Source organism: Drosophila hydei, unplaced genomic scaffold (genome assembly GCF_003285905.1).
Source record: "Drosophila hydei strain 15085-1641.00,03,60 unplaced genomic scaffold, DhydRS2 tig00000149-arrow-pilon, whole genome shotgun sequence".
NCBI lineage: Eukaryota > Metazoa > Arthropoda > Insecta > Diptera > Drosophilidae > Drosophila > Drosophila hydei.
In genome coordinates, this window is record NW_022045678.1 from 6,071,826 (window position 1) to 6,093,927 (window position 22,102).

Consider the following 22,102-nt stretch of genomic DNA (forward strand, 5'->3'; position numbering starts at 1 on the left):
TTGGTTATCTGTCTATCTAAACATTGGTATTTGATATTTGCAGACTTTTTATTAAATTCTTGTACATATTTTATATGCAGAACAATTTGATTTTTTAACTGTCAAAAACGTTTAATATCAATTCAAAAAAGTACACTTATGCATATCTCTTAGAATTTGTTGTCATTCAAACACAAAATGTATAGAACGTTTCTATGCTTTTGCCCATATAAACTAACTATAGTTAGGGTATTTATTTTGTGCCTATTTTTGATAATTTAATTTATTTAAATTAAATTTAACTTTTTAATGAAAATGGCATAATATTTAGACAACAATCACAATCGGTCTTATTCTCATTCCCCGCAATATAGCTGGACTAAAAGCCAAATCATAAGTGACCACGGTGTTGTCTTATCGGCTACACTCAATTCGTTAAAAAATGCAAAATGCAATGCTTTCAACTTATGTACTTATTTGACACAAATATTTTTTCAATAGCTGCTTAAAAAATGTTTGTCTACTATGAGAAGAACAAAACTATAATAATTTAATCATATTGTACATACATACAAAACCGATCCATTAAAATAGAATTCTTTAGAAATCATTATCTATATCTATATCTACTTAAAGTTAAGAGTTTCGTGGCAGAGGACACTGTTTCATTTTGTTGTGCAATCAAACTAGAGAAAAGAATAAAAAAAAACTTAAGATCAAATAAAAAACACAGAAATATGTGGCCAAGCTAAGCGAAGGCTAAAACACCGATTCCATACATATAAATAAATACCCAGATATTATATCATAATATATGTATTTATCTATACAACTAACTAATTGGAGCTTGTATTTGAATTTACTATTACGATTAATACCATATTAAAGCCCATAAATATATATATACATATAAATATATATATAAATATGCTATGAAAACTGTTAACATGGACCGTCGTCGTCCTTTGTATATAATTATATATATATATATATATATATATATATATATATATATATATATATATATACATATATATATATATATATAATAGATTCTTACTTATAAATATATATATATATATTTATGCATTCATGTAACCCTAAGCAATTGTTAACAAGTGCTTTATGTTTATTCGCCTTTTTGTCTAATCCTAATTAGCTATATATTTATATATTTTTTGACTTAATTAGCTATTAATTATAGTAAAATGTTTTTGTCGATTTTTCCCTATTGATTTATGCTCGTGTACATTATATGGCAAATGATCACAATATTAAATTAAATATGAAATTCGTTTTTAAATTGGGCGGGAATTTCAATAACATTCTGTTACTCACTTAACGAAATGTTATCTTAACGAAACTGCTACTGTTACATTCAGCAGATGCACGCACCCACACTAAGTACGGGCACAGCTATCGACGGTATTTGTTTGCGCGCGTATTGCTAACAATATTACCCAAGAGTTTCGCGTCTTGTAGTAACATAAAAAGTAATGTATATAATGCACTGATAATTCAATTAGGCTTAGTTCAATGGCGTATAATACAATAATATAATCAATTACAATTGTGCACAATACAAACCTACTCGAATTTACGCAAAACAGATGGGTTCCGAAACAGTTTGACTTGCACTGTGTGATCAACTTAGTTTTATGTCCATGGTGCAATTATGTACACATGTGCAGACATTGCAGTGAGATGTAAGAGGGCCGCTTTAAGAGTTACGCACTCGTTATAAAGAGAAACTGTTGCAGAATTTGTTGTTGTTGGTAAGCTTGGTGGAACATGTTGCCAATGTCGAAGAGCTTCAAACGGGCTGCAAACGGATTTCAGTGTTCAGTTCGCTTTTTCTCATCATTGCGCGTGGACGTGGAGGCCGTCGTGTCTCTCTTCTCGTTTCATGTTAGTTTGTGTGTGTAAGTCCAAGCGAGCGCGTGCGTGCGTATGTGAATTACGTATGTGTAGGTGTAGTCGCGTGTCGTTGAATTTTACAAAAGCAACAGAGGCAGCAGCAACAACAATAGCACGACAAACGGTAGCGGCAGCTCCAAAAGCGGCGAAGCAGCAGCAGCAACATAATCAAAAAACATAAAAACAAACAACAAAAAAACGAACAAAAAATTGTGAAACGGAATATTTTTGGTGGCAAGTGTTCTCAGTGTGGCAGGCGGGCGGCGAAAATGCTTTGGACAATAAAACAGGTTTGCACTGTGGTATGCGAGCGCACGAACAAGAGCGTGAGCGAAAGAGCGAGAGAGCGCAATAGAACGTTCTCTAAGAGACCGAACTTTTTGCGAAAATGTACTGCATATGTTAAAGGGTGGAGGGTGAAGTGAGGAGCTTGTAGAACGCAAAATACATTTGCCACTTATTGTGTGCATCCTTTGGCAAGGTCTTTCGCAGTGCATGCGCTTGAGGCTTTCGTCACACTGTGCGTTGCTGCTGCGAACCAGTTTTCAATGCGTTTGTTTTACATATTTTCGATTTGTTGCAATCAATTGGAAAAACCGTTGACGCAGAAGACCGTTACTTCTGGGTTGCCAAGCTAAATAGAAATTCCAGGCAAGCAATCAGTTGCCCCCTTGGTCGTTCCCTTTTGCCCTGCACAAAACAGCTGAGCTTTTGCAGTCGAGCCCCTAGCAACAGCGCAGCAGAAGCTTCTCAGCTGTGCAGCCGAAGCGCAGGCGCCAACTTACATATACATACACACATGTACACATGCATAGGCTGTTACTTCGAATTTGACCAGTAATTGCATTGCTGCCATCTCGCTCAGTCGTATATGTATATGTGCAGTAATACATGCCGGAAAACATTTTTTGTTCTGTTTTGCAGTCGCTGTCGCTGTCGCAGTCACTGCCTCTGCTGCCGTTACTGCTACTGGAAGCTTTACATAAGTTGACATTTTGCCAACGTTATTAGAGCTCGGCTGCAGGTCCTTTGCACAAGTTCTAGTAACGCGCTGCGCAATCAGCTGCTGCTGCACCGCTTCACAGTTCGCCGTCGACGTCATTTGCAACCAGACGTTGACGATTTTTGCAACTTGTTTCGCGTTTGTTTTTTTTCCGCTGCGTTTGCGTTTTGCTTGAAACCGGCTCTCAAAAGGTTTGCTGCTGCTATTTTTCAGCTGTTTCGTAAAAAGAAAACGAGAAAAGAAACTAATATAAAATTAATAGAAGAAGAAGCAGATAAAGCGGAAAGTAGAAACAACAGGGAAAGGTTCTCGACTACGCATTTGTCTGTCTTCAGTATAGCCGTTATAAATAGTTGTGGAAGGACTTACTCTATTGTATCAGTAACTTTAAAACTGTATTCGGCTTAATCACTATAAGGCTGACTTAAAACTGTGCTGCGCGAGGAGATGCGGATGCAAAAAGTTAATCATCTTGATTACCAAATTTCACAAGAAAATCTGAAAATCTGAAAAGACTGATCTACAAACAGAGTATGTTGGGGGCTACAGTGGAAACTTATACAAATATGACTTCAATATTCAAATTTTTAAGCATGTGAGTTTATATTGAAAGTATAAAGTATATTTTCCAAAGGGCACATCTGAACACTTATCCACCCGCTTGTCCCGTTGCGTGTAGAGTACAAGCAGAGTACAACCTAGACCCAAGTCGTTTAACCACTTTTAATTTGTATACGGTTATTTTTTCATTATTATTTTGTTTTTTTCTCATTTCTTTACTTTTTTTTGCCGTTTGGCTCTTTATTTTTTGCTTTTTGTCAGTGCGTGGGGGCCTTTCGAAAAGCTTAAAGAAAAGTTGATTTATAGCGCACCCTCAGACAAACTTGCGACCAAACATCGCTTAGCCTCTAGCAAAAAATAAATAAATAAAAATAAAAAATAAGTGTTAGTAATTTAAAAAAAAATAAAAGTAAAAGTATAATAAACAATGCAGATAAAGTGGTAAATGAAAACCCGTTACTTTAAATAGCAAAACAAACAAAAAATAACAAAAATGTGAATTTAGACGAATCGCAGAACTTAAAGCCAGCTGCTGCATAAGTACAAACAAAACATGGCCGCCAGGATGTACAACAAATACAGCAACTTCTAGCAGCGACCTCAACCACACGCACACACACACATTTACATATGAGGCACCCATACAGATGTACAAACACACGCAACACGAACGCAGGCAGACGGCATTTAAGGTAAGTCGTAAAATCTTTGGTTGAAATTCAGAGCCAGTGTTGGTTAATTGCCTCGAACAGACAAAATTGAAATACCCTATATTTGAATTATCTTTGAAGTTGTGCGTTAATGTTCAAATTACATAGCTTGATATTCGCAACGGTGCTGTTTAAGTGACTAATTAAAGTTTATTTATTCGAGTCACAAGCTTAAATATTTTATTATTCGACTATTATCTTAGTTTATAATTTTGCGAAAGGCAACTGCAAATTTTAAAGTTCTTTTTTTAAGAAAAACTGAGTAAAAACTAAGTTAAGTAAATAACACACACACACACATATATATATATATATATATATATATATATATATATATATAAGTCTGATCAGGATTACTAATTATTTTTAAAATGAATTATATATACTTAAATTCTGTTGCTAAATGATATGTTGCATATTATAAATCTTCTGCCAGTATTATGTTAACAATCTAGGCAGATAGTTATTTACCAATTTATGGTGAGAAGAAATCTTATCCTATGCACTTCAACATTAAACGTGAAGCTTAAAAAGAGTCTTCAATACATTTTGAAAGTCCTTGGGGTTAACGACCTGTCCTACTTCAACACAAATCTATTAATTTCTCCTAAATTTTATTGTCTTGCAATTATTTAGCGAGTGTCAAAAAAGTAATACGAATTGGACTTTGTCGTCGTCTACAGCTCAGCTATTTTTTTCTATTGTCATGCTGTGAATCGCATGATGAATTGCTTCGTTGTTTTTAATCAATCTTTCAGTCCATGTCAAGAACTTTTAGTAGCTTTTGCCATACATACATATGCCATAACAGGTAGAAAAAACATTAGAGACTAAATATATTATATATTATTGAATTGGATTAATCGACAACAATTTGTCCTTATCTAGACTTCAGCTTTATTTTGAGGAAAAGTCAAAAGTTCCAAAAAATACATAATATTTAAAAAATATAATATTGAATATATGTACAAATTTATTTGTGATATTATTAAAGAAACTAAATTTCATAGGACTGTATAGAAAGATATATTCTTGATTCCAACACTCCAACATTTGCACAAATGTCAGCAAAGCTAAAGATTGTTATTATTTAATTTTTACTTTTTTCATATATATATATATAAATTATTATGATATATAAATTATTTTCCCCATTAAATAAGGCTGTGTTAAAAGTCAATTCATTTCATTCTTGGGGTTATTGTAAGCTCCAAACAGAAAAGATCGTTCGCAGAATGAAAGCGCAAGTATTAATAAAGAGTTCCAGGGTATATCACTCTTTCGATTGCTGCATACCACCTTTTTCTTCAGAGCATCACAAAACTTTAACAATTGAGTGTTGTGCATTTTTGTGTTATTTTTTATCGGTTTTGTTTTTCTTTTTTTTGCGCGAATTTTTTACGACTATTCGACTGGGGTTCAACAGCGAAGTGAGGGCAAATTGTGGCCAATAGCGACCGCGGGCTCATTCAAAAGCCCGTCAAACCAGTCGCAAGCCATTTGGCTTTTGCCTAGCCCAGCTGGACAGGCGAATGGTAGGACAAGAGGGAGGGGGGTGCGCTATCTCGGGCTATCGGGCTGGCCAACTCGCTGACTGACTGGCCGACTGGGCCGTTGATGACTTTTTACAAAGCTAAAGAAGCGTTGGCCAAACCAAGACCCAGACTCAGACCCTAAACCAAAACCAAACAAGTAAGCGTGCGCTTATAGAGAATGGCCGAGTACCAGATGCTCTGTAATTCTATACATACTCTATATATAGATTTATGCCATACATATAACTTCTGTGTTTATTTGTTTTATTTAACAATTATACACAAAATAAGTTACAAAATTATCATATTTTTTATTTTTAATTTTATTTAAATCTGAATTTATCGATTATAAATAAATATTTATCGGGTTTAAATGTTTGAATGTCTATATTTTTTAAATTTTTTTATAAAGTATAAGTTATGTAATACTTATCGTTTATCAAGAGGAGATTACGATATATATCAAAGTACTCTACGGTAAAGAATACGCCAAACATTTCCACAAAATCATCATACCCTATTCACGCTCTCATTTACAGTGGGAATGGGATATAAAAAAGATACGAGCGCCTCACGTATCTAAACTTGTTTCAAACGTGTTACATTTAAGAACGTTCGCCGCAAGCGGCAAGTGGCAATAATCCTTTCAAACTGACAGTGTTGCCATGTCGCAGCAGTTGAAGAAGAGGAAGAAGCAGAAAAAAGAAGAAGCAGCTACAGCAAAGGCAGTGGCAGTAGAAGGGCGGTCAAGTGGGTGTGGCACATTGACTGAGTTTTGCTTTAGTTCGTACAGCATATGTGTAAATTTTGAACGAGAGGAGCTTTTAAAGTTCAGTGACACAACTAGAAAATAAATAAAACAGTAAAAAAAAATTTTAAGATAATTTAATTTATTTTTCCAAACATATTTCTTCATTTATAATATATTATGTTAAATCTTAATCAGTTTTGTTTTCCACATTGTTTCAGTAAGTGATACGCAACTAATATGGCCTCATTTGTGTTTCAATTCCACGTTGTTTTCGAAGCCATTGAGCTCGTTTTTGTATTATAAATAAAAGCTTTTTGAGTACCACACTGTTTCTGAAGCTATTAACTAGAACTCTAATTAGAAGACTTTGGTTATATCTCTTTCATTGCAATTAGTTTTATTGTTTCATATCAAAGTCAAGAAAACAATTACAAAAAAAAATATTTTTTATTATTTAATAAACCAGTAACTTTTAATTTATTTTAGGGTAAAAACTATTTATTTTATTTTTCGAGCTTATTGAGTTGTTTTTATTTTTGCATGTTCTCAATACTCTTTCTTCAAATATGCAATACTTATAATTTCCATTAAAACTTTTAAAACTGCCTTCTGATGTGTGTCTATCCTGTCCATATGCTGTCTGTCATTGTCTGGTTCGAGTTCGCAGACATTTTGATTGCCTGTTGTCTGTTTTTTATACCCTGAATAGATTGAAAATGCGAATGCAGGGTATAAGGGTTTTATTAAAATGTATGTAACAGGCCAAAGGTGCCATAAAGTCAATGTGTGTAATCCTGCAGGCGCTTGATTAATGTCTTTTTGCTGATCCAATTTTTGGAAAAAAATTCTTTTTAATTGTGAAAATTCTTGTTCGAATAATACGTGTTAGTTAACAAATTTTCGAACAGCTTTTACGCTTTAGTACATACCTATAGAAGACTTGAATACTCGGGGTTCAGGGTATTTCCTAGTAGGGCACTGTCGTCATAAGGTTTTTACTTGTTTTTTATTCTTTTATTTTGTGTAATCATTTATTTTTTAGCCGCCATGTTGTGTTTGGGGGCAGTTAAACCCAACCGATTTGGTAAAAGATTTGTATATATTTTTTTTTTATTTTTACACATTTTCATTTATATATTTTTTGCCAATAGCACACAAAAAATAAAAAAAAAGTGAAATTGATATTTTCGCACAAATTGCCTTTAACAAGTTGGCAGCCTAGCAACAAATATTTTGGCTATACCACAAATACTACCCCTACTCTCGCTAGCCAGGTGAACGGGAAATTGTTTACCGTGGTTCCAAAATGATGTAATTTCGCGTGCTCGTGCAATTCAATTTCCTGCTAGCGGAAGCGCGCGTCGCTCTCTGCTCACCCAAATGCAAAAAAATAAACATCAGCCCCATTTCCCTCCCAAAAAAAGAAATAAAGAAGCAAAATCGAGCACCCTCGAGCACACAACTTGAAAAGCAGTGTTCAAATTGTTTGGCAGTTCCTCTTCTGTGCGCTCCAACTTTAATTGTGCCCTGCACAGTGCCAAAAAATAATCGAAAAAACGAGAAAAAACTCATCAAATGACATGAAATAATAAATAAATAAGAAATCAATTCTGTAAAATTTGCCATCTAAACAGCTTATCCGATTTGCCTTTCTGCCATTCAGTCAGGCGCAGCTTTCAATAAAATATATCACATATCATTTGTGTGGAGGTTACATGAGCTAACGGTTACTTGACTTTAACATGGGCTTTGTCAGCTAGTTGTACTTTATTGTTAGCTCAGATATATAAATGTATAATTCGTAAACAGCAACACTTCCATAATTATTTTTCATATAATGTAATTAGTATAAATTACTAAATATTAAAATAATTTTTTTTTCAGGCTAAATATACTTGGAGATATTCCTTCCATATTTATTTTCTACTACTACGCCCATACAACAGTAATATAATTGGCATAATATATATATGTATAAATATATAATATATAATTGTTTAATATCTTATTCCCTTTTAGGCTATTCCCTCTAGAATACGAGGGACAGTGCTCTGTAGGGACGCATTATACAATTAGAATAACTGAGAATATTGAGAGCAAATATAAGTATAAAGTATATAAAAACAAAAAAATACCCGAATTAATAGGTGTATATCATGGAACTGCTTTATGATGTGACCTCCATAGTAACTTTTTCACAACGATCGTAGAAATCGCTTTAAACCATAAAAAAAAAACAATATAAAAATGGTCAGAGACCGTAAAGTATACAATTCCCAGTCACATTCTTCTGGTTTACTTAGTTTCTGAGTTATAAAAAGCTGTTCCAGCTTATGTAGTGTAGATTTTGTGCGGTGTTGGTATGATATATTTGAATGCAATGTGTGGAGTGTTGAATTTTCAAAAATGTTTGGCATATTTCGCATAAATAAATTACATTCAAAGCTGGTGCTCTGGCCAGGCGCTGCCATCTCAGCCGAGGCTCGACTCTGGCTGCCCGAGCAGCCTATATTAACAATAATTCCTTAGTGTTTGGCATCTTGCCAAAAAGTTTTTGTACTTTGTTTGCCCGCACAGCAGGCGACGAACGTTTTGTGGCCAATTTTGGCTGCAAACGGGGAGCTGTGGGATGTGCCATGGACGCCGTTTTGTGACCCATTGTCAGTTGAAGTTAAATGCGACGCCTGACACAAAAACCAAAATAAACTGGAAAGAAGAAAAATATATAACACGGAACGCTGCTGGCAAAGGACAACGCACAACTTACGATGGTCATTGCACAATGAACACCATAAAGTCCGGACTGAGGACTCTTGAGTTCCAAAAGTGACGTTGTCAACCATTCAAAATTCTACACTATTGCAAATGTCCTAAAAAGCGAAAAGCAAAGCCGACTATGAACCTCGAAAGAGTTTTTTGCCAGCTTTATTTGTAAAAGATGAATCTCAGAGTTCACTGAATTTAACATTTATTTTATTGCTGCATTTACAGGACTCCATTGTTGGCTCTCCTGTCGTCAGCTAAATATGAAAAATATGAAAAGATCTATGAGCATCCCGTTAATTGAATAATTATTATTATAGCAGTTGCTGCTTTAGTCAAAGGAAACTTCAGAGTAAACTTCTTACAAAATCAACCTATTTTATACTTTTTGATAGCTGTATTATTTTGATAGCTGTATTATTTTGATAGCTGTATTATTGATCGCGTATTTTGTGTATTTTAGATGTTGGATACTTCCCCCTCTTCGCCATAACTTAACAAAAACTACCTGAGACTTGTACTTGTACAAAAACAAACATTTATGTGTGGTTTGAAATAAATAAAAGTAGCGTATAATGATTGGAATATGACCACTTCGCAGGGTTCTCCTACTTGTTATTATTATAGTATTTCAATTCATTTGTGATAATAGTTTCGTTTAAAAAACAAAATATTTATCAGCTTATCGGTTTTATAGATTAACAAATGAACCTAAATCTATTCAAAAATAGATTTGCAAATCATTTTATTTAAAGCTCAACGACTCACAGCTTTCTCTCCCTGGCTGTTGAGCTGTGATTGCATCTGTTACAAAAAACACTTGTTACAGGTGATTTATAAATTTATTCTGTATTTATCGATACTATACTGTCGATAAATTGCAAAGGTATTTTTACGAAATGCCTTATTTGAAACTATCGATAACTAACAATATATATAAATCGATGGAATGACTATACTTTGATATATTATTTTAATATAAAATATTTTAAATATTGGAGCGATCATGTATACGTGAAATAGACAAATTTAATCAGCATATCTAAAAAATAATAAATATTTATATAGATATTTATATTTATAGATATTTATGCGCTAATTGAAATTGCCGAAAGACGAAATAATAAAGCCAATGTTTTATCGATGTATTCGATCCATGGTAGAGTCTATATATATAAGATCATATATAAACCTGTTGTTTCACTATTAAGTTGGTCAATTGCACAAACACCTTTTAGATAACAATTATTGAAAATGTAGCGATTTAATAGTACTTCCTGCGTATTCAGTAATCAGTAATCCTAGGCAAGTTGCAAAACATAAAATGAAATACGATAAAATTTGAATGTTTGAAGAGATGATTACGACTTATACAAAATGCTGCCGCTGACTGTTGTAGATATAATAGTAACCGCCATTGAAACGCAGGGTGACCATATCGTTGGGCGTTGCCGGAGTCTCTGCCACACTTAAGGGACCACGCAACGTGGACTGGGTAAGGTTAATGGTGCGGTAGAAGAACGCGGTCAGAAAGCTGGCACTAATTACAAAGGCTATAAAGAAGCCAAGGCAAAATACGCAATCCTTGTTCACCTGCAGACACAGGCAAAAAGCGCCAGCAAAGTCGCCCAGGGTATGTCTGATACGACCCAGCATTGTGATCGGCCGCGGACGTGCTGCATAAGCTGAAGACGTATTGGCGCTAATTGTGATTGTATGATATCTGCGCTCACAGGGTGCCGTCGTATCTAAATGAGCTTGTTGTTGTTGTTGCGATTCGGTTTGTGTCTGTTGTTGTTGTTGTTGTTGTTGCTGCTGCTGCTGTTGCATCTGAGTGCCTCTGCCACTGATCTTGGGTCTGATTGTGCTGGTGACATCCACCCGCAGACTATTCAGTGGTAGCGTCTGCGTGCCCAGCTCACAATTTTGTGTCAGGTGTAACTCCGTGCAGGTGCAAGTCTCCCCACGATTCACGCTAAGCACGTGCTCCTCCAGATTGCGTGTGTACGAGTCGAGTAGTCGTAGAATGCGCTGCAAACGCACATCACTCGATGTAGGTGTAGATGGATGGATGGATGTAGTTGTTGCTGCCGCCGTTGCCTGCTCCTGTTGCACTGCATCATTGGCTTTCTCTGCATCTTTGTCAGCCTCGCTAGCTGGCAGCATATAGTCAATCATGTCCCTGACCAACGCCCTTGCGTCGTCTAGCTGCTGGCGTTGTTGCCAACTGCTTGCCAGGGCGGCGTTTGCAAATCTTTCCTCCTCCAGTGCCAATTGCAGCTGCAGCTGTGGCTCCCGTGGTGCCTCCGCCGGCAGCTCGTCCGTCTCCGTTTCATTCACATTGGCATCGGGCAGCAGCACATGCCGTTCACGCTGCTTTTGGTTGTCTTCGTCCATTGTTAATTTCGGCTTATGTACTTTTCCAGAACTCAAACTAAATACATTTTAAATATTTTTGACATTTCAACAGAGATGTTTCATTTGTTTATATTGTTTTTAATATGTTCGTTTTGAACTCACAGTTTTTGTAAAAAATTCGAAATTGTATTGCTTCATGGCCTTTAGAGCGACAAGTAGTGCCATCGTCGTAGACAGCCTGATAGCTGAGTTAGTTCAGGAGGTTATTTGCGATGACGATCTACTGACGAAGGAATCGAATCATGTTAAAACAGGGCCATGCCAAAGGCTTTTTGATATATTTGGCATAACACAATGCGGTCAACAGGACAACGATGACAATGTCAAAATAGAAGTTGCTCAACTGGACCATTTGATGGCTGAAGAGTGCACAGAAACTCCGTCTCCGATGAATGCTTCATCCGGTTATCAGGCCAACACTCAAAATCAGAAATGGCACAGTTGGCTGCCGCAGGCTCTGGCTGCAGGTAAATCATCGATTCCGATCGATTAATTGTAATTGACTGGGAAAGTTGCGAGACTTAGCCAATAGCTATCAGCTGGCTTACGTCTTTAGTTAGCAATGCAGCTAATATATATTCATAACTAAGCTGCTAGACCTTTAACTAATTGCTCGGAAATTTCTTTTTCTTGTTCCTTTTCCGTTTAAGGCAAACGGAACTTTCTGTCCGTATAAATTATTTTAATTAAAAGTATATCAAATTATCATTTTAATTGAACCTCAAATAACTATCCTGGTCAGCTCTGATACTTAATATGTAAGCAAAAAACTAAGCTTGATCGATGCGTCCATCTATGTTCCGCCAGCTACTTTGATGATCAACTACTTTCCGCAGATTGCTCTGAAGATGAGTTGGAAATTTATCGCTGCCAACAGAAGTCAGTCAAACCCTCAACAAACATCGCATGTCAAACGGAACAGCCGCGTATCCGGAAACGTCATCATTTACCAACGACAACGACAACAACAATTGAAGATCTGCCAATTCGGGGCGTTCCAGCACCCTGTGAATTAAGTCGCCAGACACTATTCATTGATGCGATGTCCGCGCCAACGCCCAGCCTACAGAGCCGTCCCCCTTTGGCCGACCGCTTCTGCTATATGTTGACCGATTTCGCATCGGCTCTGTACTGTAGTCTTGCCATCATGTGCTGTTGTACCCCCAGTATGTTTCGATAAATGTGGGTGGGGCTTAAGAAATTTATAATTTGTCACTTAAATTGCATTTTAATTATCGAGAAACAGTTCGTGGAATTGACGCCTGTGAGCAGATACGTGTGAGCCTATGAAAACGTCATTTCTTTATACTGTTGTAGTTCTTCTTCTCTTCCAGGCTGATAGGTAGAGATCTTGCATCTGATAAAATGACATTTATTCTGTAACTGTGAGTTAAAACTGATCTTTATTTTGAAACGTCCTTATGACAAAATAGTAAGAAAATCGTGCATCTAAGAAAATTACCAGATCTTTTTAACGGCATTCTCTCCTAAAGTGATCTTCAAATTCATTTTTTCGACTTCCGAAAGACTGATAATGAAAGGAAGGTGTACACCTTCCTTTGGTTATCATTTATCTTTCATTAATGCTGCATTTGAATTATCATTAATAATTAAAGGACCAACTTGGTGGCCAGAGGCACGCGGCTACGAGTGGACGCGATTGAGTGAGTGTTTCACATCCATTTGGTGATTGATATTCCCCTCGAGGAAGCTATAATAGTGGGCGATGATCAGATATAGACACCAAAGGCAGAGCAGCACGAAGAGGACATAGGTGAAGTTCTCGCCCATCATGGCCAAGCAGGCGATCAGCGTTTGCCCTGCATCGTGCAACACTTGCCATAGACGTTGACGCAGCGGGGCGCGCTGCAGGGCAGTCGACGAGCTAATCGACTCTACCTCAATGTGCAGGGTATGCGACTGAGCTTGCAGCAACTGTTGCAGTGGCTCCGTTTTCTTTAACTTCTCCAAGTTGGGCTTCAGCACTTTCTTCTTCTCGACTCCATCCGGCCAATGAGTCTGGCTGGCCATCTCGCAGGTGAACTTGGGCAGCGTGCAGAGTAACGTGCAGTCCGACAGCTGCATACGGTTCAGACTGACACTGGTCTTCACCTGATCACTGCAATCACCTGGCGAAACAATAAAAATTATCTGTCAAAACAGCATGAGTGGCCTTGAGATATCCTATAAACTATACATAATTAAATGTTCGATATAATTTCATTGCTGCGAGGCATTTGGAAAGGTAAAATATTTTTTATTTGCGATTTGCACTAAGAAAATTTTAATGGGATAAACGAGGCCCGAAGTGCAATGTTTAAGGTCGTAGATCGGACGGTACATTTCAATATCATGTGTAATCATAAGTTAGACTGTTCACAACTGTCAAGAGTATTCGATAGCTGCTTAGAACTTATTACGGTTTCTGTTAGATCATGCGTCAGTAAATATCGATATGTATCGATTTAGATTAAGGTCATAAATCGGACGGAACATTTCAATATCATGTGTAATCATAAGTTAGACTGTTCACAACTGTCAAGAGTATTCGATAGCTGCTTAGAACTTATTACGGTTTCTGTTATAGCATATCGATATGTATCGATTTAGATACTTTAAAGAGAAGTCTCTACTCTGTAATGCATATTTATATACCCCGCCTTTTCTCACTTACTGTCTTCCACTTGGATATGCGTAGCTGTAAACTGCTCGGACTGCGTGCGCTTCAACTTCGGCTGCGTCGCCTTCTCGCTCTCTTTCATGATCTTCGAGTAGTCCTCGAAGAGATTGAGCAGTTCGACAAACCGATCAGTGATCTGTTTGTGGCTTACTTGCACTTCGGCCAGAAAACTGGACGTCGGCTGCGCTGCTCCAGCCGGTTGATTGTGCATCTTAATGTTTGGTGTGGATGGCGGATCTGTGCTAGATTCTTTCAGATTCCAGCCAATGTTCTTTGGATGGGCACTTAAGTCTGGGTCACACTCAATAACCTCCAGCTCGAGCAGCCCTGTTGTCCCATTGTCGGGACTCTCGTTCGTTTGGATGGGCATTTTATTTCGTCAAGATATGCAAATTTTGCGAGCTATTCTCTTTTTGTTAATATTCCTGTTGCTGTTATTCTTGTTGTGCGGTGTAAGTGTGAGTGTAATGGGGCTAATTCCGTTTAGAATTTTTAAGAGTATATTTATATGTATTCCGTATTTTGTCTGTCATTTCGAATATTTTCCCAGAGTCTGTCGGCTACTCGGTGTCAAATTATCAACCCTAAGTTCAACATCGGTTTCGTCTACCGGATAATTCTCTGTGCACTAAATTAAGCAATTTTGTCAAAGCGTCTGCTGAACTTTACTGTAGCTAACACCCCAAGTCCTGCCTTCATAAGTGGGCTGGCCATTGTCCAAGCTGGCTCCGTCCTCGTCCCCGTCCCCGTCCCCGTCCCCGTCCCCGTCCCCGTCCCCGTCCCCGTCCTCTCTATCATATGACAATTATAACGGTCTGCTGCACGTATATTGCATTATTTTGCATAAATGCATTTTACTTAAATTTTGTTTTGAGCCCGAGCGCTGTTTGGGGTTTGTCAAATTTTAGCTTGATTGCAAAATTTGCAACTTTTATGTTTCGACAGTTTTTGCCCAAAAAGAGACGAGCCTTGGCCATGTGCACATAGTTTTCAAATATATTTTAAGGATTGCAGTACACTGCGTAATAATAAGTTATGTCCCCTAATTCATAGTAGATTGATATAAAGTTTATATTATATTATATATTATGCCAGCTTTAGTAGCTTTAGTAGTGGCCTTACTGGAATATTATTTCATAATAGTTTAAGAATTTTTTATTACTAAACTTTGGTTGTTTCTGTAGAATTTAATTCTCTAATATTTGCATCGGTTGGAAATTTGATTTACGTCACAGACAAGTCATAAAATGTTAACTTATTCATTGAATGACCCGAGGGGCCGCTCAGCTCGAAAGCATTTGGTATTCGTTTTATGCCTCAAAGCTTTGTCCACTTGGTTGGGTGCACCTGCCACTGTGGCAAGTCTGTGCTCTTTCGTAGCTATTGGCCATTGATAATATTTAAAGGGCTTAAGTGCGCCGAAGATTTATATTGGGAAAAATCTACGTATCGGTGCAGAGGCAAAAATAAAAGAAAAATACAATTTATTGATTTTTTCGCACAGTACATTATATGTGTGTGTGCAGGTAAAGGTGTGCGTGGGTGAGCCTGTGCTCAGTGTGTTGTATGTTCATCGATGTTGGACTAACGCCTGCGCCCGTTTCATCTGCCTGTTTGTGTCTGTTTGAAAGGTGTTAAAGCAAAACAACTCAGCCCGAGGCACATCCCAAAACACTTCTGCCCCTGTGTGTCCCTTACCTGCAGATCAATTTAAATTTTATATATCACATTTGTTGCACACCCCAATGCCACACGACTGGCTAGACTCGTTAGACATGTGACATTTTTTTATATAACTCCGCTTCAATTTTTCCCGTTAGTATGACATTTTGTAGTTGTTTGAAAATATATTTATGATTTATCGCTGAATATTTTAGGGGAATCCCCTAAGATATGATATAGCTTAGTAAAGTAAATCGAACTCTTTCCAGAAATGAATTGTGCAATACTAGATATATTTTATAAATATATATAGTATATTAAAGACTGATAGCAACAGATTATAACTTATAATAACTGACTTATTTGACTACTATATTTACTACTATATTTATGTAAACTCTATCTAAATTTTTGATGCGCTATATCTCAAACTGCTCGCCAAAATTCTGTTTGCTTAAACACTGTTAAAATATATTTTAGCCGCATTCGCTACGTTAATTTATGAGGTGTTGCCTGATTATTCTCTCGACTGGGCACATAAATATATATCTGTGGAAACACAGCTTAAAGCCTGCGCTTCGTTGCCAAAAAATGTCGAGCTGTTGCCCCAGTAGCCTCTAAATCAGCTATATCTGCTGAGCTACTTCTACTCCCACTGCCTAACAACGGGCCATAAATATTATTTGCTTATGCTATGCTATGCTAGACTTTATACATATATATATATAGTATATTTTTGGCTTAATGCTGGTTTGTTTTCCATTACTTGCCTCGGCTCGCTCGTTTATCATCGCGTGGTGCAATTTGGTGTCTGCCCTGCGGCATGCCACATGAGTTTAGCAACTCGCCCGGCATGCATTCAATTAAGTCCTGCCAGAAGATTTTGTGCCGATTCCAATCCCGCGCTATCATCATGATTATTGCCACAAGATTTTTTGGCAAGCTCAGCCGGCTCATCAACTCAATATTGGAGAAATGAAGCCCTTGGGCGAAAAATCAAAATAATATCTTAGATTTATATCTATCTTATAGATAAACGAACAAACTTGACAAGTTCGGAACCAATTATAAGCTCTTAGCTTATTTAAAACTAATAATTATTTTTTTAGTAACACAAATAGAAAATATAATAGATAAGACGAACATTGTACACTCGCCCTATAAGAAATTGAAATCACCCAGAAAAGTTGATGGTAGAGTAAGCTAATATAATAAGCTGAACTTGATGGGATACAGTATTATCTAATTATAACAACAGTTGGCTATGAAGGCCATGTAAGCTCACAATATGATCTATGTAGTGCGCTCTATGGTCTTAAATCCTCGGAACAACTTCCCAGCATGGGCAACGCTAGCCTTTACTTATTAAAGATATACATCCATATTAATATATGTTTATATAGCCAGATGGAATCTGGAAGTCTATTCAATCTTAGTTTTCCTAGCAATTTAATAAATATTCTTCAAAAATTCTAAAAAATTCTAAAATTCTAGTGAAAGTTAGCTTTAATACTTAAAGAATTTTTTATAGATCAATTTTTGCAGGATATTTTCAACTGCTAAGACTTTTACATATCAAGTGTGCATAATATTGATATCTTATTGTTAGCTTTGAGCTTTTCTTCTTCTTCTCCTGTTTTTGAGGCATCAGCTCGACAATATTTGAACAGCTACTGCTCGTCTATTTAGATAAGTTTTCTTGTGTTGACTTTGCCTCGCCCAGGACACATACCAACTTATTTCTCATTCTTCTATATACCAACCACACGATATACATGACTATGTAGTAAATAAATAGTATATATATTCCAATTTATCTATGTGTATGTCACAATCGCTTACACCTGTCAGAGTCGTCAAACCATTTTCAGAGCGTTTGCCACTTGTCTGTAGACAATGGTAAAAGGTAAGTGAAATATCCGCTAACCACCTCTATACTCACTTGACTCCTTCCTGCTCGCTTCTGCAATTGCTACTGGCAATCAGTAGCTGGTTCCTGGCCTGTCCTCCTCTCTACAACTATCTAGCCCGGCCACTTGCTCCTTTTCTGCTGTTCGTCGACAGTTAATGGCATTTGACACTCCCTACGGCGTATCCACAAGGCGAAGCAAAAACATCAGGTTTAAATATTAAAAGCAAAAAAAAATTAAAAATGCCATAATACGAAAAAGGCTGAATAGCAGATACTCTGTGTTCTATTGACCAGTTAAGGCATTGAGAGCGATAGACATATAGTCGTGTCTGTGTTTCTAGACGGAATGAGAGCGCTCTAGTCGAGACAGTTCTACTAGGAGATACCCTGAACCTTGTAAAGAGCTGATATTCCTCCTTTTATATATACTAGGTCTAGAGATAGACAAATCCAAAATATTCAATGTCTTTGTATTCATTACTAGAACCTACAGGGTATATCTAAAGTCTCTAGTTCTTCCGCTATTCAAGCAACGCTTAAAAAACGTAGCCAAATTATTGATTTTTATCGGTGATAAGGAAAAGAAATAAGTCGAAAAAAGGTTAACTTGTACTGCACATGCAAAAACATTTAAAATTTCGTTTCAAGTCTCTGGCTTTTGTGGTTTAGGTTCACGTATATACTCTAGCTCCAATTTCCATGTGCAATGATTTCAAGGTATAAAACGAGAAAGCAAAGGAGAAAGTTAATCCAAATAGACTAAATTTTTAATTGCGCCTTTGATGACGAATAGAAAATGAATCTATAAAGTATAGTGCTGAAGATATGTTCATTTTGATGAGTTTGGTATGCTACCTGGATACTTCACTGGAACGCTTTATTCTTGAGTAGATCAAAAGAATTTACAGTTCATGAATTGTATTTGATATGGAATGTCTGAACAAAGAGTTTTTTCTTCGCCAAATAAAGCTGTTTTAATGGCTAAATTAGATCGGCTAAAATTAGATTATAAATTTTTTCTAAGTTATCAGAGGGTGTATGTTTTACTATCATATAACGTACTATTTATAAAATAATTTGTGTATTCCTTTTGCAAAAAAAATAAAATATTTTAGAGATCAGTCATCATTGGAGTTAGAAAAGAAAATTGATCCAGATCATCAGATTTATTTTTTGTTATTAAACATTTTTTTAAAAAGAAGTGATGTACGTCTAATAGAAACAGAAAGAACGTAATATTTGACTAATAAAGCTGCTGTTAGATCAGTAAGCTGGCTTGGTGCCGGTGCAGGCATTTCCTTAGGAAAAGAGAAGTACAAGGAAGCAGTATCAGGAGGCAGGAGCAAGAGTAGAAGCAGCAGCAATAGCGGGAGCAAACATTCTTGCACTTAAAGCCTGTGTTTGCTTAACTTTATTTGGTGTCCTCGCGTGGATGTTGCTATTTGCCAGGAGCTATCCGCCAGGAGCCGCACATGTTGACCGTAAAGCACGCACACAAGAATACGACGCCGAGTAGAGCAGGGACGGGTTGAAGGTGGCTTAATGCATTTAGCGTTGCTTCAGAGTATATATAAAGATATATTTATAGATGTATATATGTAGGTATATATACATGTATGTATGCATTGCCCAAGTCCTTTCTGTGGTCAAATTAAAGCCACATATTCGTATATTTTTGCCCAGGCAAGGCGAACTGCGAACGGCGAATGGCAAACGGCGCACGGAGGGGTTTGATATGTCTGCATGTATTTTTAATTAATTGCATGCTCGAGTCAAGTCGACGCGCTTCGTATTCGCCAGGAGTCGCAGTACGACGGGGTAGGGATTACTTCATACATCATACATGCAAGTGTATGAGGCTATGTGTATGTGTGCTGTATACCCTATATAATTGCCATGAGTTATATTTTCCCATTGGCGCGCACACTCTAATTAAGTTGATTCGCATTGAATCATGTTTGTTATTTAATTGAAAAAGAATTTTGATTAAAGAATTTGCGAAAATTGTTTCGAATTACACATGGCTCAACAATTTTCAACTGGGGGCATCAAGAGAAAGGGAGAGAGACTGAAGGATAATGGAAAGAGTAAATACATAAAGAACTGTAGTCATAATTGGATTGCCTTACACACCCTACTTAGACTAAATATATGCTATTCAAAATAAATCTATGACAAATGCCATACTTATCGTATTTTTCTGTACATCAAAGCACATTAAATATGGAAAAAATATATTTAAATTTTTACTGTTTGAGTCACTTAACTATCTTATCTTGTGAAAATGGGAATTATGGCTATAGTGGCTTTGTGAAAATGTATGTAATCGGCAGAAGGAGGCGTGGCAGAACGCCTAAAATATATATGTTCTTGATCAGGACGACGAACCACAATATCAAAACACTTGAAATTTTAGACCATTTTGACTTGTGTATACCATCTGCAGTACCAGTTTATCTTTTTGTCGATAATTTTCTCGTTTTTTCATTATCAATAAAAAATCGATAATTTGTTTTCGATTTTAAGCGTAGCTTGAATACCGTAAGAGCTGGGGACTTCATATATACCGTGTAGGTCACAGTAATGAATGCAAAGGCTTTGTATATTTTGGACTTTGGATACCCTTTCCCCACAAATTCGCAAAAAGACTTATTTCAAATACAAGAGAGCAACTAGATTCTACATATATTATGCCCTAGAAATTTTATTAGGAAAATCCATCTAGAACAAAAGGTATTCAACTTTCCAAAGTATGCATGTGTTTGTGGGCATGTGTTGTTAGTAATATATCTAGAAGAAGGGTAGAATGATTGGAATATCAGCTCTTTGCAGGGTATCCCCCAGTCGAGCAGACTCGACTAGAGCACTTATACTTATTTTTTGTCTGTTTTCCAAGTTCTCTTCTTGTATGCTAATTATTATCACACATCTACTACTACTAATCGAAAGGAATGTTTTTATATAATTCTTTAAGAATGTTTAAGCAAAGTTTGTACTTATGCCATAATAATTCCTACATTGTAACAAGCTTTGCAGTATCGCGCAATTATATCACGCAAGCTGTTATAGAAATGTGCGCTTAAAATTGAAGATCTTGAGCGATCAACACTTAATATTCAAAATTTCCTTATCAAAATTGAATTTTATATAGTGGCACATATGTCTCACATATTAGAAGAGTCTCTCTAAGTAATCTCTCTTGGTACCATTAGACGCTTATAGAACTTTTACGCAACACAAGTGAGGTCTTCAAGTCTCTCAAGTGTATTCAAGCTTTTCTCGTGCTTTCTCGTATATTGTTCTACAGCTTATAGAACATTCATGGCTTGCGTTACAATAATGCTAAAGCCGCAATTGCAACATGATTTGTGGTTAGTTGTAATTAAAGCTCAGTGGTTTGCTTTAGTTTACATATGAATTTACCACCTACAATTGCTGCGCCCCTTACACTCAGTAAATGTTTCGCAGCAGCCACAGTGGCATGTGTCACGTGTTGAGCAAACAATCCGATACGCTTTCCTCAATTCAAAACTCTCTCTCTGGCTTACTATTTCTTTTGATCACTGTCGCAATGCCAGAAACGAAAAATAATAAGCTGCACAACAGGCAGACGAGCTCCAGCCACAACTCAAATTCAAATTCAGATTACGATACCCATTCCGGCTCCAGATATAGCAACAGTAATGCTTCTCAGCGGCCGCAGGCAACTGACTTTACGACCAAACAGCAGCTGAAGCTGCGCGCAGGCGATCTACGTCTGGCTCGCCTGCAGATCAGCCTGGCCAAACTGCGGCTCGAAATGGAACACTCTGGCAAGCTAATCGCTGAACTCTGCAAGAATGTGGAAGTGGAAAAGAACACAGACAAGAAGCTGTAGAACTTCAGGACCTGCTTCAGTAGACGTCAAGTTTAACAGGAAAACTACAAACATGCTAAATTTATTTGTACAATTAAACATAAAAACAAAAAAAAATAAAATAAAAATAATTGAAAGAAATATGAGTAGAACAAAACAATATTCAGCAATTGATTGTAGTAGCCGCAAATTTGGGCTTAAAATTAATTTCAATTTAATAACTGACAAATGTCTGTGTGTGCGAAATTTCTATGATAAAAGGAATTGAAACTAAAATAATTCATTTATACAAAAGAAATTGTTTCGACTAACTAATTGATGATCGATGGATGGAAGATCGTGCAAAATGAACTTC

General features: G+C 36.6%; 5 protein-coding genes across 7 annotated transcripts in view; 3 read left to right on the forward strand and 2 right to left on the reverse strand.

Moving 5' to 3' along the window:
• The first annotated feature begins 3,832 nt into the window (after nt 1–3,832).
• The window catches only part of LOC111594769, a 54,047-nt gene continuing 35,777 nt past the window's right edge, over nt 3,833–22,102 (forward strand). Inside the window, exon 1 of one of the 2 annotated variants that reach the window (XM_023308218.2) lies at nt 3,833–4,152. The gene's annotated coding sequence lies outside the window, so the exon portion shown is untranslated. The remainder of the gene's footprint in view (nt 4,153–22,102) is intronic. The other variant, XM_023308219.2, reaches the window with a different exon arrangement.
• Nucleotides 10,463–11,711, reverse strand: LOC111594770 (SUN domain-containing protein 2). The gene has a single exon (XM_023308220.2). The coding sequence runs from the start codon at nt 11,614–11,616 to the stop codon at nt 10,588–10,590; it is 1,029 nt and encodes a 342-aa protein (XP_023163988.2). The 5' UTR covers nt 11,617–11,711; the 3' UTR covers nt 10,463–10,587.
• Nucleotides 11,664–12,911, forward strand: LOC111594774. Its single transcript, XM_023308223.2, has 2 exons — nt 11,664–12,104; nt 12,474–12,911. Exons 1-2 carry the CDS (start codon nt 11,774–11,776, stop codon nt 12,815–12,817), a joined length of 675 nt encoding a protein of 224 aa, XP_023163991.2. The 5' UTR covers nt 11,664–11,773; the 3' UTR covers nt 12,818–12,911.
• LOC111594772 lies at nt 12,940–14,887 on the reverse strand. 2 transcript variants are annotated; one of them, XR_002751145.2, is made up of 3 exons: nt 14,312–14,887; nt 13,100–13,766; nt 12,940–13,020 (listed from the first exon to the last, which is right to left on the reverse strand). XR_002751145.2 is itself a non-coding variant. In XM_023308222.2 (2 exons), the coding sequence occupies exons 1-2, from the start codon at nt 14,685–14,687 to the stop codon at nt 13,282–13,284; spliced, it is 861 nt and encodes a 286-aa protein (XP_023163990.2). In that variant the 5' UTR covers nt 14,688–14,887; the 3' UTR covers nt 13,022–13,281. The 2 variants fall into 2 exon arrangements, 1 of the variants encoding a protein (XP_023163990.2); XM_023308222.2 differs by lacking the exon at nt 12,940–13,020 and having other exon boundaries at nt 13,022–13,766.
• LOC111594775 lies at nt 21,361–21,841 on the forward strand. Its single transcript, XM_023308224.2, has one exon. It carries the CDS (start codon nt 21,373–21,375, stop codon nt 21,766–21,768), a length of 396 nt encoding a protein of 131 aa, XP_023163992.2. The 5' UTR covers nt 21,361–21,372; the 3' UTR covers nt 21,769–21,841.